We start from the raw sequence: 15,229 nt of genomic DNA on the forward strand, positions 1-15,229 counted from the left end.
AACCATAGACTAAATTTTCGCCGCGACAGCATGACAGAAGGCGACATGCACCTCAATTTGATTCGCGCTTAACTGCATGTTTTTCTTATTGTCCGTTCACTGGTGACCATAATATAATATGCCATCTGTTTTTGTTTTACTCATGATTGTGTTTTCTCTCCAATATAGGTAGGTATGTGATTTTTAATAATAATTGTAATATTTGTTTGATTTAATAATGCATTCTGTATCCGTCTGATAAGTTGTAGGTATCTAATATTCATCATTGGTGTATTGTCGGTTGGCGTTGATAAATAAATATACTATAAAAAAATATATTAAACGTATCATTAAATACGTGAAAATAATTCAATATAAATGGTCACAATGTTAATATAAATAAAAAAAAAACAGTTCCTTAATTATCGGTAAGTAAATTTATCTTTAATTCACTTAATTTAGGTGTAAGTACATGTATTTAATCATTCTCGTTGAATTTATAACTGACATAACTAAAAAAGTCTCAGAAACTTATTTATTAAAAAAGACTAGGATTCAAACACACGTCGTTCAAATACCGGACGACGGCTCCAATCACCAAGCTACCGATGCTAGATTTTTCCGAGTTATTCAGTTTCAGTGAATAATGCTACATCTTAATCATGATGTGTAGATATATGCAAAATTGAACAATAATTAATAAATAACTGGTAACACTGGTAATTAACAACCTTATTGATTAACATTAGGTTAGGGTTAGAGAAAGCGGGTAGGAAAGGTAGCGGACGTTGTAAGTATGTCTAAAGAAGATGATGATTGTGTTAATGCATCCTTACATAAATAAATAAATAATGTCAAAATTTTAACGGATTAATTTAACGTAAACAAGTAGGTAGCTTTGTTATGCGTTTTTATCCTTCGACATATGATACTTTTATATTCAGAATTGGTTTAGACAATATAATTATTAGGGGAACTGTGCCGAATATTCAATATGGGATAGGATCCTATTACCGGATCAGCGCTCGAAATGGAAAAGTTTACACACCGGAGCGCTCGACAATTTTCTGAAGATATTTAGAAAGTTATCTAAATTTATGTGTATTTTATAAAAAAATAAGTGTGTTAAAAGGCTCATCTAGTTCAGATGACCAACATATTTTTTCCACGAGTCAGAGCGATAATTTTACCGATTTCACGAAACGGAACGGCGCTCCGGTGCGTTGTCTGGCCCATTTGGAGCCCTGCCGGATACTCAACATTCTGAATAAATAGGCAATGTTATCTCTTGCCCGGAAAATTGTACGTATTCAGTTCGTCGTTTTCGTAAGTAAAAAATTCTTAACACATTACTATATTAATAGATTCATAAATACAATACATGCATTCACTAGGGATTGCAATCCCAGACAGAATTTTTAAATCCCGGGATTACCGGATTAGTAGTTTATCAATCCTGGAATTAGATAGAAAGATGTAATGTTTTTATAAAAAATCTAAAAAAAACATTTTGAATCTTGGTAATTTGGAATCGATCGAAATTTCGGGTTTGCAAACATTAATATTTAATGAATATAGAGATACTTAATAGGTTGTTAAGATGACGCACTTGTTGAGTAATATTTTTCTTTGGCGTTTAAAATGAAAATACTGTTGATTATGGTACCCTTAACCAATGATAAAGGTGGAATTGTCAGTCGAAAAACATCTTGTCCAGAAGGCGTCGATGGTGTGGTATACGTGTGGAGTGACTCCGGTCAACCCATGCGCTTCGTCTGGGTAACTCTATAAATGTAAAAAATCCATATTAAATTATAACAAAACATATATGCGAAACTAAGAACCAATACATCCTTGCAAATAAAAAACACTTTGGGTAAACGCAATTTAAAGTTTTGCATGTCCTTAATGAGATATGCTTAATGGATTTAATAATTTCGGCTTTCTGTTATGAAAAATATGAATTGGCCACTCTAAAATAAATATGTAATATTCCGCCAATCAAGGGGCAATCAAAAGGAGCAAATGACATTACTAACATAATTGATCACTTTATCTCATCTTTGGCAAAATCGGACTTAAAACATACTGCCTATGAGGTACGAAAATAATTAAAATAACTTTTGGGTAAGGTATGGAAAGGTGTATGCTGGGCATTACGATCACGATCAAAAAACAAAATTATCCGATAAGGCAACGATCTGAGATTGGTATGCAATATAACAGTCTGCTAAAAACCTTAAATTGAAATTATCAGGACATATAACTTGAGGATGAGACTATTTTTTAAAAGAAAAATTGAATTAATAATAATTAAATACTATGTCAACTAACCGTCATGTTATTCATCTTCCGTGTAGTGGAAAGAAATTATAAAATACCATGAACGTGATTAAATAGGGTACTCTGAAAATCTTTCGTTCCCGGTGTATTGTCTATGGTAAAATATTTTATGTATAGTTCTCTTACCATCAACTCAAATTGAATATCCTGTTCTTGTAGTGCCCGAACAAGTGCCATGGCATTTTGATAGTGGACATTATCATCAGCATTTCCATGAAGAAGAGCAAAGTTTCTGTCCCGCAGGAGATGGGACCTTTGAATGACGTCTCCTTCGTCATACCCTACAGCATTATCTTCTTCTGTGGGCAATCCCATGTAACGCTCAGTGTAGATAGAATCTATTTAAAAATAAAACTGGTATTGGATAACAGATATTAAAAAGAATATGAATATAGCTTATCTACGAGTACTGTTTCCTAGATACACTCAACAGATGTCATCGTGCATATTCTTAATATGAAAATATCTCTAACCTAACCTAACCTTAGTAACATAGACATGTCTAGTGAGAATATTTCATCAAATTTAACCATTGGGTACATAGTGTCTTTCTTGTTTTTTTTTCAAAAAATTAAATTGGATTTAAATTTAAGTACAAAATAGTATTCGAATAGAGCCCCATTAATTTGTAACTACAGATTTACGTAAGTACATTATACTTATATCAACTTTTATAAATTATTACACCGAATTGTTTTCAAAAGTTTCCACATGAAACTTAAGTTAACACTTGAAAGTTCTTTTTAATATTATTATGACAACTATGCCCCCCACGTCCTGGGCCCACCTACCTATCGCTAAGGTTAAGGCCAGCATGATGCTCTACAGTAGTGTTCCCTAAATTCTACACGATAATTATCATTGCAACCACATATTTAATAGTCCCGAAGCAAATTAGCGCCTTTTTTTTTACTACTAGAGTAAATTAATTACTTTTTTATTCGACGAATAATTCAAAATGTAAGAATGTAACATTCTAATTATTGAACATACATAATTGCGTGGGGGCGAAACCCGAGAGATGTAGGTTCGATTCCTGTCTTATTTTTTTCAAAAAGACTTTTTCTATCGGTTTTAAAATATTTTCTCAGAAGTGTTTTCAAAAATTATGTAGATATGTCCAATATTAGAGTAAATTTGAGAGGTTTGTTAATCTCAATTAGCTCGATTGGTCGACACGCCGGGCCCCCAGGCTAGATCCCTGTCACCCCCCCCCCCCCCCCCACCCACCCATGTTGGAGCCATGATGACAACTACTGAACTACTTAAATCTGTCCCGCACCAGCACCGTATCATAAGGCAAACATAAGGGATAACGCCATTTCCCTGGGTCCAGCAAGACGTCGACGCGACCTTCAGAGCGTAGATCGTTGCAGGATTAAGAATTGTCAGTAGTTTTTTTTATGCATAAATATCTATCATTATTTAAACTGTAAACGTGATTATTCATGTTAAATCGTGAAGATTAACAAATTATAATATGAACGTAAGTTAGTGACAAAATCAAAACCCCACCAGAAATCATTTTCTTTTTCTTGCAAACAATGAATTGAATCCTGCCAACATTCTCTATTCGTACACTAGTGGGTTTATTCTATAATAACTTATCGACCGCTAAAGTGATAAAGTGATAAATATTATCAAACTTAGGCTAAGTTTGTAACAAAGTATTAGCACTTATTGTAACGATTACAATAAGTTGGTACAACTTTAACAGCACCTCTCTTGGCTGTGATAAAATTTGGATCGAGATAGAGACAGTTTTGACTGTTTAGACGGCTAACTTATTGTAACAATTATTATAATACCTCAATACAAATATGTAATAAATACTACCACTTTAGCGGTCGATAGTCGCCTTGTGTATAGAATAGACACGCAGGTAATCTTGTGATAATAAATTGATAGCGCAAACCATAATATATCCAATTAGTGACAGGAGCCACTGAGAGGCCACATTTGAAGATGTGACTGTCGTCCTTGGTGAGGGCCATCGCTGTGGCGTAGCCTCCGTAACTCCAGCCCCAAAGCCCAACATTCTTTTTGTCGATCCACGGGAACATACCAGTCAACTGTCTAATGTAAAATTAAACCACACTTTAATTTATTACAAACTATTTTTTTATTCAACGAATAATTCACAAGATTTAAGAATGTAACATTCTTTTATTGAACATACATAAAATATATAACCACTAGAAAAAATCTTTTTCGAAAAAATACGACAACCAGCAGGATTTGAACCTGCGCCCCCGAGATTAAATTTACATTTATACTGACACCGGTTAATAATTAAGGTAATTATAATAATTAACTATTTCTTTTATTCAGATTTAAGAATGTATCATTCTAATTATTGAACATACGTAGATTTGAAAAAGAGAGTATATTATTAACCAATAGATAAAATCTTTTTTGAAAAAAGTAAGCCACACGACGGGGAATCGAACCCTGTATCTCTCGGGTTTACGCCCCATCCGTCGCATTTACCAATATGCTACGCAGTGACATACTAATTGCGACAAATTTTAACTATTGGTAAATTTTAATACCTACTCATCAGCGCTCTTCCAAATCAAGCTACTTTGGCAATCGATTTTTTTAAAAAAGATTTTATCTATTGGTTATATAAAGTAAATTCATAGTTTTAATTTAGGTATTTTTTTAAATTAAAAAAATATCGATTATATCAATTTGAATGCAATATCTTTACTGTCGATAACAACTATTGTAAAGTAAATTATCATCATCGTTCCAATTGGAGCATAATAATTTAGGCCTCCATGGGGTGTCTATTATTTTACAAGTCTGTTTTAGCTGGAGCAGTAGCGAAGGGTATAGGTAGGCCGTTAAGGGGGGACATGCTCGTCGAAGGTCAAAATTGAGTTTTTATTGTATTTTCAAACCATGATCCTGGACACTCCTTAAACGTTGTAGATAATCTATTTATATAATTTTGAAGCATTATTATCCTTTATAGTTATTTTAAACATTTGATGACTGCATGAAGTATTTTTGTTACATAAAATAGTATTCTTTTAAACCTCTCGCTCTAATGTTTTAGAATATAGTCATATTTCGGTACATAACTGTGCAGTGGTGTTAAGATTTTTTACATTTATTAATTTTTAAACGCATTTATAAAACCATTAGTATAATTTATTACGAGATAATTTTTGTAAAATATTCACGATAAAAAATTATTTTGATAATCTCTGTGATCCCAAATTTGACAAGAATTAGGCATTTTATTATTCAAAAAATCGGCAAGATTAACACATTTGAAGATGATTCTAAAGATATTTATTATAAGCTATGTCTTTGACCATTCAAGTGTGATAAAAATCTTATGAATAATGATTGCTTTATAATAATTATTGACCTAAGAATAAGGTAGTGTTTTTTTGAAATACGCCATTTCTTTTGTCATTCCCAAGTGGTTAAGCTACAACATACGGCCGTAGCCATAAAATGACAAACTATAAATAAAGTAGGGAGTAAAATTATGTTAACGCGCGTGTTTGAACATGTACCTAACCGATTTTTTTTTTATTTTTTTTTAAACGGTACATGTTCAAACACGCGCGTTAATATCATTTTACTCTTTACTTTAATTATAGTTTGTCAATTTATGGCTACGGCCGTATGTTGTAGCTTAACCACTGGGGAATGACAAAAGAAATGGCGTATTTCAAAAAAACACTACCTTATTCTTAGGTCAATAATTATTATAAAGCAATCATTATTCATAAGATGTTTATCACACTTGAATGGTCAAAGACATAGCTTATAATAAATATCTTTAGAATTATCTTGAAATGTGTTAAACTTGCCGATTTTTTGAATAATAAAATGCCTAATTCTTGTCAAATTTGGGATCACAGAGATTATCAATATAATTTTTTATCGTGTATATTTTACAAAAATTATCTCGTAATAAATTATGCTAATGGTTTTATAAATGCGTTTAAAAATTAATAAATGTAAAAAATCTTAACACCACTGCACAGTTATGTACCGAAATATGACTATATTCTAAAACATTAGAGCGAGAGGTTTAAAAGAATACTATTTTATGTAACAAAAATACTTCATGCAGTCATCAAATGTTTAAAATAACTATAAAGGATAATAACGCTTCAAAAGTATATAAATAGATCATCTACAACGTTTAAGGAGTGTCCAGGATCATGGTTTGAATATACAATAAAAACTCAATTTTGACCTTCGACGAGCATGTCCCCCCTTAAGATCCACTATAAATAGTGCACATTCAACTTTGTTAGTCATACGTATTTGTTTTTATTGAACTAAGACTACAATTTACAGCTGGTGTTGGTTAGCTTTTATAAATAAATTTTACACTGCCTAAACCAAACCATAATAATTTTGGTATACTTTGGGCAACACAACAAAATTGTGAACATTTTTTTCATTCACACTTATTTGTTTTCGTTGGATTCGGAATACATATTTCACATACTGTTGGCTCATTTTTTTAAATCCATTAAGCCCTGCCTAAACCAAACTATAATAGTTAGAAAATATTATTATATCTATAAAATATCCAAAGTTATGTTTGATTTAATTGCATAATTTTAGATATTTTATAGATAGACGAGTATTTTTTGACTATTATCTATTATGGTTTGGATTTCGCAGTTTAATTTAATTTTAAAAACTAATGAACACCGTCTGTAAATTGTAGTATTATTTTAATGAAAACAAATACGTATGACTGACAAATTTTAGTGTGCACTATTTATGGCGGATCGTAATAGCCTACCTCCGCCCTTCGCCACTGCTGGAATCATTGTAAGCCACTCACTTAACTATCGGCTCCTTGCTTTGGATCAAATACCCGTTGAATAAATTACATCATTTTTAATCTTTACTTAGAATCAAATATGTTTTTTCAAAATATCACTATAAGCAAGGGGACTGAAATTTTGATTCATGTTTTAAGACATATGTTTTTCGAGACATCAAAAATAAAGTTTTAAATAAATATAATTATTCAAAATATCTCTGGTTACCTTGTCACATTTATGATGTCTTCGATTTCGACAGTTCCAAAGTTGTTATTTAAACTAAACAGCATGTCTTTTCCTTTTAATCCTGTTCCACGGCCTTCCACAAAACAGTATATCATGCTACGATTTGTTGACATGTAAGTTTGATAGGCTGTAATAAAAGATTTAGTATAAATAAAAATTGGTTAACAAACATTTTGATTAGATAATGTGTCTCTCTTTGAAGAAAACTTAGACAAAGGGCCTGAAAGTTGTGGAATTTTCTGGGGCTTGCGTGGTACGCTCAACGCATACAGCCGGAGCTGTAGAGACGTCATCAAATGTTTAAATTAAAGGTGAATACTCCACCTACCAGAAATAATAAGTAGAAAAATAAGGAAGTTTGCAATTTGAGATTTTTTTTTATAATTTACATTTTAAAGTGTTTTAATTTTTTTTAATAATAAACACATTAAATCGAAAAATATTGTTTATTTAAAGTCAAAGATAAACGTATAATTAAAAAAAACCTGTCTGTGTACTTATGTACGCGCTTTAGAAGTTATACTCCTTTGGCGTAACAAAACAAAAACAAAACTTGTGATAAACTAGATTCTTTGACTAGTTCTTAATTATCGTGTTAAATTACACACTCAAGAAAGGGGACCGCTTTTTGGAATATTGGTTTATTTCTATACACTTTAACTTATATCACTAAAATTATATAATGCTTTCTCGTTGTTTTTATTTTTTACCAACTGTCACTCTGACGTTTAATCGTTTATTTACGTAAGGAATTGCAAATGGCCGACAATAATAAATTTGCTGTCTAGGCAACGGAACAATTCTAAACTATAATATTATACTGTATAATCGTCATGATTGCAGTATCATACCGTGGCGTAATCGGCGTCGGCTGATAACCGAACAATCGGTGGTTCGAATCCAATCGAGTACGTTTCTTTTGGTATGAAAAAATAAATTACTTATGCGTTACATGTCACATGCCAAAAATACACTCTGATCTGATTTCCCAAACGCGACTAAAGAAGTACTTATAACTTCAAAAATCAATTCACTTACATATTATAAATTTATCAATAACTCTAGCTGATCCAGGACCACCGTAAACATTAACGACCATTGGATACGTCTTCTTCAAGTCCTGCTGGTCAAGATCTGGCGGCAAGAAAAGCTTTACAGTGGCTTCAAACCCTGGTACGGGCACAAATAGATTCTTCTGAAGAGGAAGGTGGTACTCTTCGAGAGTTTTGCGAAGTGGGGCGTTATCTTGCCATACTATGATGGGATCCATACTCTGCAAAGTAACCGATTATTAGTGTCTGTAATGGTGTTAACTGTATATTCTTGGTGGAAAACAAAACATAATATAGACGTTGATCTGACAATAATATCTATCTGCAGTTTTGGCAAATTCATGGTTATTGGTGTATTTTGTACAAAATTTGGTGACGGAAAATTTCACCGGTGACGGTGAAATCAAATCGAAACAGAACGAAAAAAATCCCCAAAAAAAGTGCTCAAATTTGACATGGAAAATAGTGTATATCTGCATCGAAGTGTCTAGAAACTAAAAAGAAATATTATCTATCTGCTTGATTTATTTTATATGACATTCCAATTTCCATACATCTTTAAATCACTGTTTTAGTACTAATATTAAATCATTTCACTTGAAAAATAAAAATAATACTGATACCGACAAAAACTGTTTTTTAACCCCCTAAAAATTTACTAAATGTCAGATAGATACTATTGTGAGATCAACGTCGATATGTAATAGGTGCTAATTTCTTTTAGTATAGTAAAAATCAATATCGGTTTCGTTGACTACACTGGGATATCGTCAACTGTCATTAGTAACCGAATAACAATATTATGGTACATTTAGCATAGTGGTCTATGTGCGTGGGCGCGAAACCCGAGAGATGCAGGTGTCTTACTTTTCTCAAAAATATTTTTTCTATTGATTATAATATATTTTGTCAGAAGTGTTTTCAAAAGTTATGTATGTTCAATAATTAGAATGTTACATTCTTAAATCTTGTGAATTATTCGTTAAATAATAAAAGTAATTATTTAAAAATTATCAGAAAGTTCAAGGAAGCTACAACACTAAAATATCTTGGAGTAATCCGTGACGTCAGATAGTAATTAAAGTAATACCTATTTTGATTTAAAATACAAAAGCCGATAACCAATATTAGTTCAATTAAGAAAGCGCTTCAGAGAGTGTTATAAGAGCCATTAGTTAAAATTTGTCGTAATTAAGCATGATACCTTTAGCATAGTGGTATATGTGCGTGGGCGCGATACCCGAGAGATGCAGGTTCGATTCCTGCGAGGCGTTGTCTTACTTTTTTCAAAAAGATTTTTTCTATTGGTTATAATATATTTTCTTATTATAGTTGAAGTGTTTTCAAAAAGTATGTATGTTATATTAATATAGGTACCTAAGTATATGACGAAATCCGCGTATTTTCTTTGGCACACGTATATATATATATTATTCCTAATTAAAGTATCGATATCGATTCCTAAACTTATCAAACTTTAAATCATCAACTTATCGTACTAAAATATATCATTCGAGATAATCTACCGTATCGTACCGTGCCGTGCCGTGTCGTGTCATGTCAACCAGGCCACTGCTGGTAATAGAATATGCTTCAACTTAAATAATAATAATTGTTCAACTAATTCTAATAAAAGTCTTCTAGGCAAATACCTTGGCGTCATAAATGACTACGTGCGATGGTCCGTCTCCCTGACAGGTAAGAGCGAAGGACTCAGAGTTGGTGGAGAAACTGGCACTAGCGTATCGGCACAGTTGTCCACCTGGAAGTGTCAAGCCGCAAGACAAACACTCTGACTTCGATCCTTCTACAAACAGGTGTCTCTGCCAGGGCTCACGTTCTAAAGTGCCCAAGTAATAGCTAAAAATTACAAGATAAAAAGAGCTATTATATACCACGCTTTTAAATTTTCTGTTGAATCATATAAACTTGACAATTCTATGTATTAATAAATACTTTTTTTGTACTTGATAGAAATACTGAATAAATAATATAGAATACTGAAATGTCATTTTTATATTTCATATTGATTTCCATAGTAACGCACGTATATATTGATGAACGTCTTAAACTTATAATTTGTAATGTCCACAATATGTTAAAAAAATAAATAAATTGAATTGAAATTGAATAATTTAGGTGCTAGGACCCCCTTAGCAACCAATTTTTTTCCGACCATGTCCGATCCTAATAGGATCATATGGGCCTTCAGAGGTTTGTATTAACAGATTTTGTTTTTTACTAGAAATGGATATCAGCCACTTGCTCAACCTATTAGGTCCATACCTTGACTCACAGGATTCGAACCTGGGACCCACGGCGTGATAGTCCAACGCTTAAGCCGCGTGGCCACCGTTGGTGACAAGCAACCAATAATAATGTTTTACTTTTTACGATTTTTTTTTCCGAAATAACTTTCCATGCAAAACAGAATTAACTGAAAATGAATTCAATTCTGCTTAGAGATGGCTAAAAGTATTAAAAGAATGCATTGTCATCGTGTTCTGATATATTCTAAATGTTGCTAGTCGGGAAGTTAGTTAAAAATCGATTGCAAGATTTTTATTGGACAAACAAGAAAAAAATTGTACTGAACAAACAAGAATACGAGCTAATAAAAACGTGGTAAAATAACCAAAGAAATCTTAGTTAAAACTCACACCATAAGATTAAGAATTTTGTAAAACATTCAAACCCGTCAAAATATACACTGAACACTTTCTTTTAGTTACGGATCTGGGAAACTTGGGTAATTATTTTATATGCGACACCATTTCTTCCAGATAATTACAGTGAGAAATCATAAGAAAAAAATCAAATCAATGAAAAAATATTGGAACTCATTGAAATTATACATTATTTCTTATCATCATGCTGAATGAAGATCTTCCATAACTTCTCCTGCTATTTTCCTCAGTCCTTAATTCTTAGTTTCCACGCACATCCACAGAACTTTATCAGTCATCCATCCAGCACGTTTTAGGGCATACCTGTGGACGTTTAGTGTCCCTTGGGTACTACTCTTTAACGGCATTTGCACAGTGGTTCTCCACTCGCCGAGCAAAATTCCAGCCCATTGCCATTTCATTTGCTTTACAACGCCTATCACATCGCGTACTCTTGTCTGCCTTTTTATCCATTAGTTTATTTTGTGATCTTTCCGCGTTATGTCGAATATGCACCTTTCCATTCCACTTTGCGCTACTCGTAATTTTTGGATTTCTCTTATATTAAGAGTCTATGTTTCACACGCATATGTAAGCGTTGGTAGCACATAGGTATTGCTTGAACACAATGGGAGGTCACAAGATGCTATACATCCATATGCCTTATAATATATTAAGTATATAGGAAATATACAATTTTACGAAAATTTGTATTTGTGATAAATTTACCTAATTTTATCATTGTATTTAATAAAACCATCAGAAATAGGTAACGAATAAAAAATTTATAATTGGTAAATGTGTTGAATAAAAGTTACGACTTCTCTTTTATTACATTTGTAGTAGAGTAAAGTTGCAGATTAAACGAACGGATAGAAATCTGCTGTAACGGGTTTTTATCGAGCACCCGAATGAAATTACGAAATCATTTTGCTTAATTTGTTTTTTAATTTGTGACGAATCAGCAATCGTTAACAATAAGTTTGCATTACAAAAAATCTGTTAAGATAGTCGTCATTCTGTGGAGGAACTTAATTGGAAACGGTATTTTACCTTATACTATTTATGGTAACCAGTTCCAAGAATTACTAACCGAAAAAAATCGTTTTTTTTTTAATAACAGTACATGTTCAAACACGCGCGTTAACATGATCTTACTATCTACTTCATTCATCGTTTGTCAATTTATGGCTACGGCCGTATGTTGTAGCTTAACCACTGGGAAATACCAATAGAAATGGCGTATTTTCAAAAAAATACTACCTTATTCTTAGGTCAATAAATATTATAAAACAATCATTATTCGTAAGATGTTTATCACATTTGAATGGTCAAAGACATAGCTTATAATTAGTGTCTTTAGAATTATCGTCAAATCTTTTTTTTAATAATAAAATGCCTAATTATTGTCAAATTTGGGATCAAAGAGATTAAAAATATATTTTTTCATCGTAAATATTTCACTATATAATGCTTACATTAATTTAACTAGTGGTTTTATAAATGCGTTTAAAAAATAAAAAATCTAAAAAATCTTAACACCACTGCACATGGATGTACTGAAATATGACTATATTCTAAAACATTAGATCGAGAGGTTTAACGAATACTATTTCATGTATACAACATAATACTTTATACAGTCATCAAAAATGTTTAAAATAAATATAAAGGATAATAAGGCTTCTAACGTATATAAATATATAATCTACAACGCTTAAAGAATGTCCAGGGTTATGCTCTGAAAATACCATAAAAGCTCCATTTTAACCTTCGTGGGGCATGTGGACCTTTAAAATACTTGATATACAGATAATACGTACATTGAATTTGTTTCTTGATTCCATCCAACAATAGAAATTACAGTTTTTAATCCTTTTGTGAGTGGTTGAGGAGACCCATTCAAATATCTGGCCAAGTGGAACCATTCTCCGGAACCCGACTTTTGCTGAACTGGAAGAATATCCAAGAAAGAATCGCTGCCATTTTTGGAAAAGTGGGGAGTCGATATTTCTATCCACCCGGCTGGTTCTTCCCTTGTCACTTCCTAACAACGAAATAAAAAAATAATATAATAACATTTTCAGTAATTTTCTTTAGTCTGCATTTTTCCGGCTGTCCTGTACCTGCAACACACGTTAGCCAAACGTAATCAACTTACCAATCTAAAGCAATGATAGGTTCTCACTATACTTTTCAAAAATTCGCGAACTAAATACAACATTATCAAGCTTTTTACGTCACTTATGAATTAACTAATAAAGTATTCAAAATTCTTATACCCCGTTTACACGTGCATGGATTTACTGTTGACAGTTAAGCCTCGATTACATTGAGCGAGTTTACAAGCTGCTAGCCGGCGAGTTTAAAAACAGGCGAGTCAGCTAGTACGATAGTATTATGACACACAAAACTTTCCATTCGCTCAGTAGCCAACAAACTAGCGAGTTGAAACCATATGTTGTTTTTTTTAATTTGATCGTATTCGCAGAGGAATGGGACGATTTGGCACCGCGAACTGGCCTCCGCCGATTGGCCTCCGGTAATTGGCCGCCGGTACAATCGGACACCGGCCCAATTGGACGCCGACCCAATTCGACGCCGACCCAATTGGCCTCCGGGAGGATTGGACGCCGCACAGTTGAATTAAATGCGCAATGGAATAGACGTACGTTACGATTTGTTGGAGTAAATAAGCAAGTCAGTTTAATATACTTCTATCTTCTCAGTAGTTGTACCTTATATATTTCGCGCTTGACACATTTTTAATATAGATTGAGAAAAATTATTATGCCTTATGATGTTTATTAAAAGAAAATAATTCTTCCCTCGCTGAAACTTAAAGATGTGCATAATCAATTAATTTACAGTCTATACATGGGTACTAATTTATATTTACAACAAATATTAAAAATATTGTTAGATGTTAGAATGAAAATACCATTATATTTCAGCGTTTTATCGACTTAATATTATAATAAAGCTTAAACATGTACTTATATTATTATGCATAAATGCGTATTTTAAGATAGTATGAAATTACAAACAAAATATTAAGTAAGTTATCTGCTAAATATAAATGTTTCAGTAGTTTGATTGATAAACTACTTAGGTACTGGGTGCCGGACAAAATCCCGAAAGCCTAAATCCCGAAAGCCGAAATCCCGAAAGCCGAAATCCCGAATACCGAAATCCCGAACGCTGAAATCTCGAATGGCCGGAATCCTGAAGGCCGAAATCCCGAAAAATAAAAAAAATACAAACATCAATAATTGCGCAATTTTTGCAAGAGACACAAAAACCCATTTTTTGTGGAAATATAAAAAAAATGTAAAACACAAACACTAATAATTGCGCAATCGTGAATTGCGCAATTTTTGCAAGAGACACAAAATCCATTCGTTCTACAAAACGGTCTAAAAAGTATAAATTATAAAAAAGTATAAAGTATAAAAGTCTGAAGTATAAATGTTTCAGTAGTTTGATTGATAAACTACTTAGGTACTGGGTGCCGGACGAAATCCCGAAAGCCGAAATCCCGAATGCTGAAATCCCGAATGGCCGAAATCCCGAAAAATAAAAAACTACGAACATCAATAATTGCGCAATTTTTGCAAGAGAGACAAAAACTCATTTTTTATGGAAATATAAAAAAATGTAAAATACAAACATCAATAATTGCGCAATGGTGAGCGTAATTTTTGTAAGAGAGACAACTCCCATTTTTGCGGAAAATGGGTTTTTCCGATTGCGCAATTTTTTTTCAGGAGAGACCGTTTTGTAGAACGAATGGATTTTGTGTCTCTTGCAAAAATTGCGCAATTCACGATTGCGCAATTATTAGTGTTTTACATTTTTTTTGTATTTCCACAAAAAAAAGGGTTTTTGTGTCTCTTGCAAAAATTTCGCAATTATTGATGTTTGTATTTTTTTTATTTTTCAGGATTTCGGCCTTCAGGATTCCGGCCATTCGGGATTTCAGCGTTCGGGATTTCGGTATTCGGGATTTCGGCTTTCGGGATTTCGGCTTTCGGGATTTTGTCCGGCACCCAGTACCTAAGTAGTTTATCAATCAAACTACTGAAACATTTATACTTAGCAGATAACTTACTTAATATTTTGTTTGTAATTT

The 15,229-nt window shown here is 32.5% G+C and overlaps 1 protein-coding gene across 1 annotated transcript in view; it reads right to left on the reverse strand.

Moving 5' to 3' along the window:
* Nucleotides 1–401: 401 nt before the first annotated feature.
* Nucleotides 402–15,229, reverse strand: part of LOC147065880 (venom dipeptidyl peptidase 4) — a 45,136-nt gene continuing 30,308 nt past the window's right edge. The window contains exons 9-15 of the mRNA XM_085955907.1: nt 12,921–13,144; nt 10,084–10,291; nt 8,418–8,652; nt 7,359–7,506; nt 4,238–4,398; nt 2,449–2,660; nt 402–1,764 (exon numbers count right to left, since the gene is read on the reverse strand). Of these exons, the coding sequence (XP_085812033.1) occupies nt 1,648–1,764; nt 2,449–2,660; nt 4,238–4,398; nt 7,359–7,506; nt 8,418–8,652; nt 10,084–10,291; nt 12,921–13,144 (1,305 nt within the window). The 3' untranslated portion in view covers nt 402–1,647. The remainder of the gene's footprint in view (nt 1,765–2,448; nt 2,661–4,237; nt 4,399–7,358; nt 7,507–8,417; nt 8,653–10,083; nt 10,292–12,920; nt 13,145–15,229) is intronic.

This window comes from Rhyacophila brunnea, unplaced genomic scaffold (assembly GCF_057557595.1).
Source record: "Rhyacophila brunnea isolate RB1 unplaced genomic scaffold, BYU_Rbru_1.0 scaffold_5, whole genome shotgun sequence".
Taxonomy (NCBI): domain Eukaryota; kingdom Metazoa; phylum Arthropoda; class Insecta; order Trichoptera; family Rhyacophilidae; genus Rhyacophila; species Rhyacophila brunnea.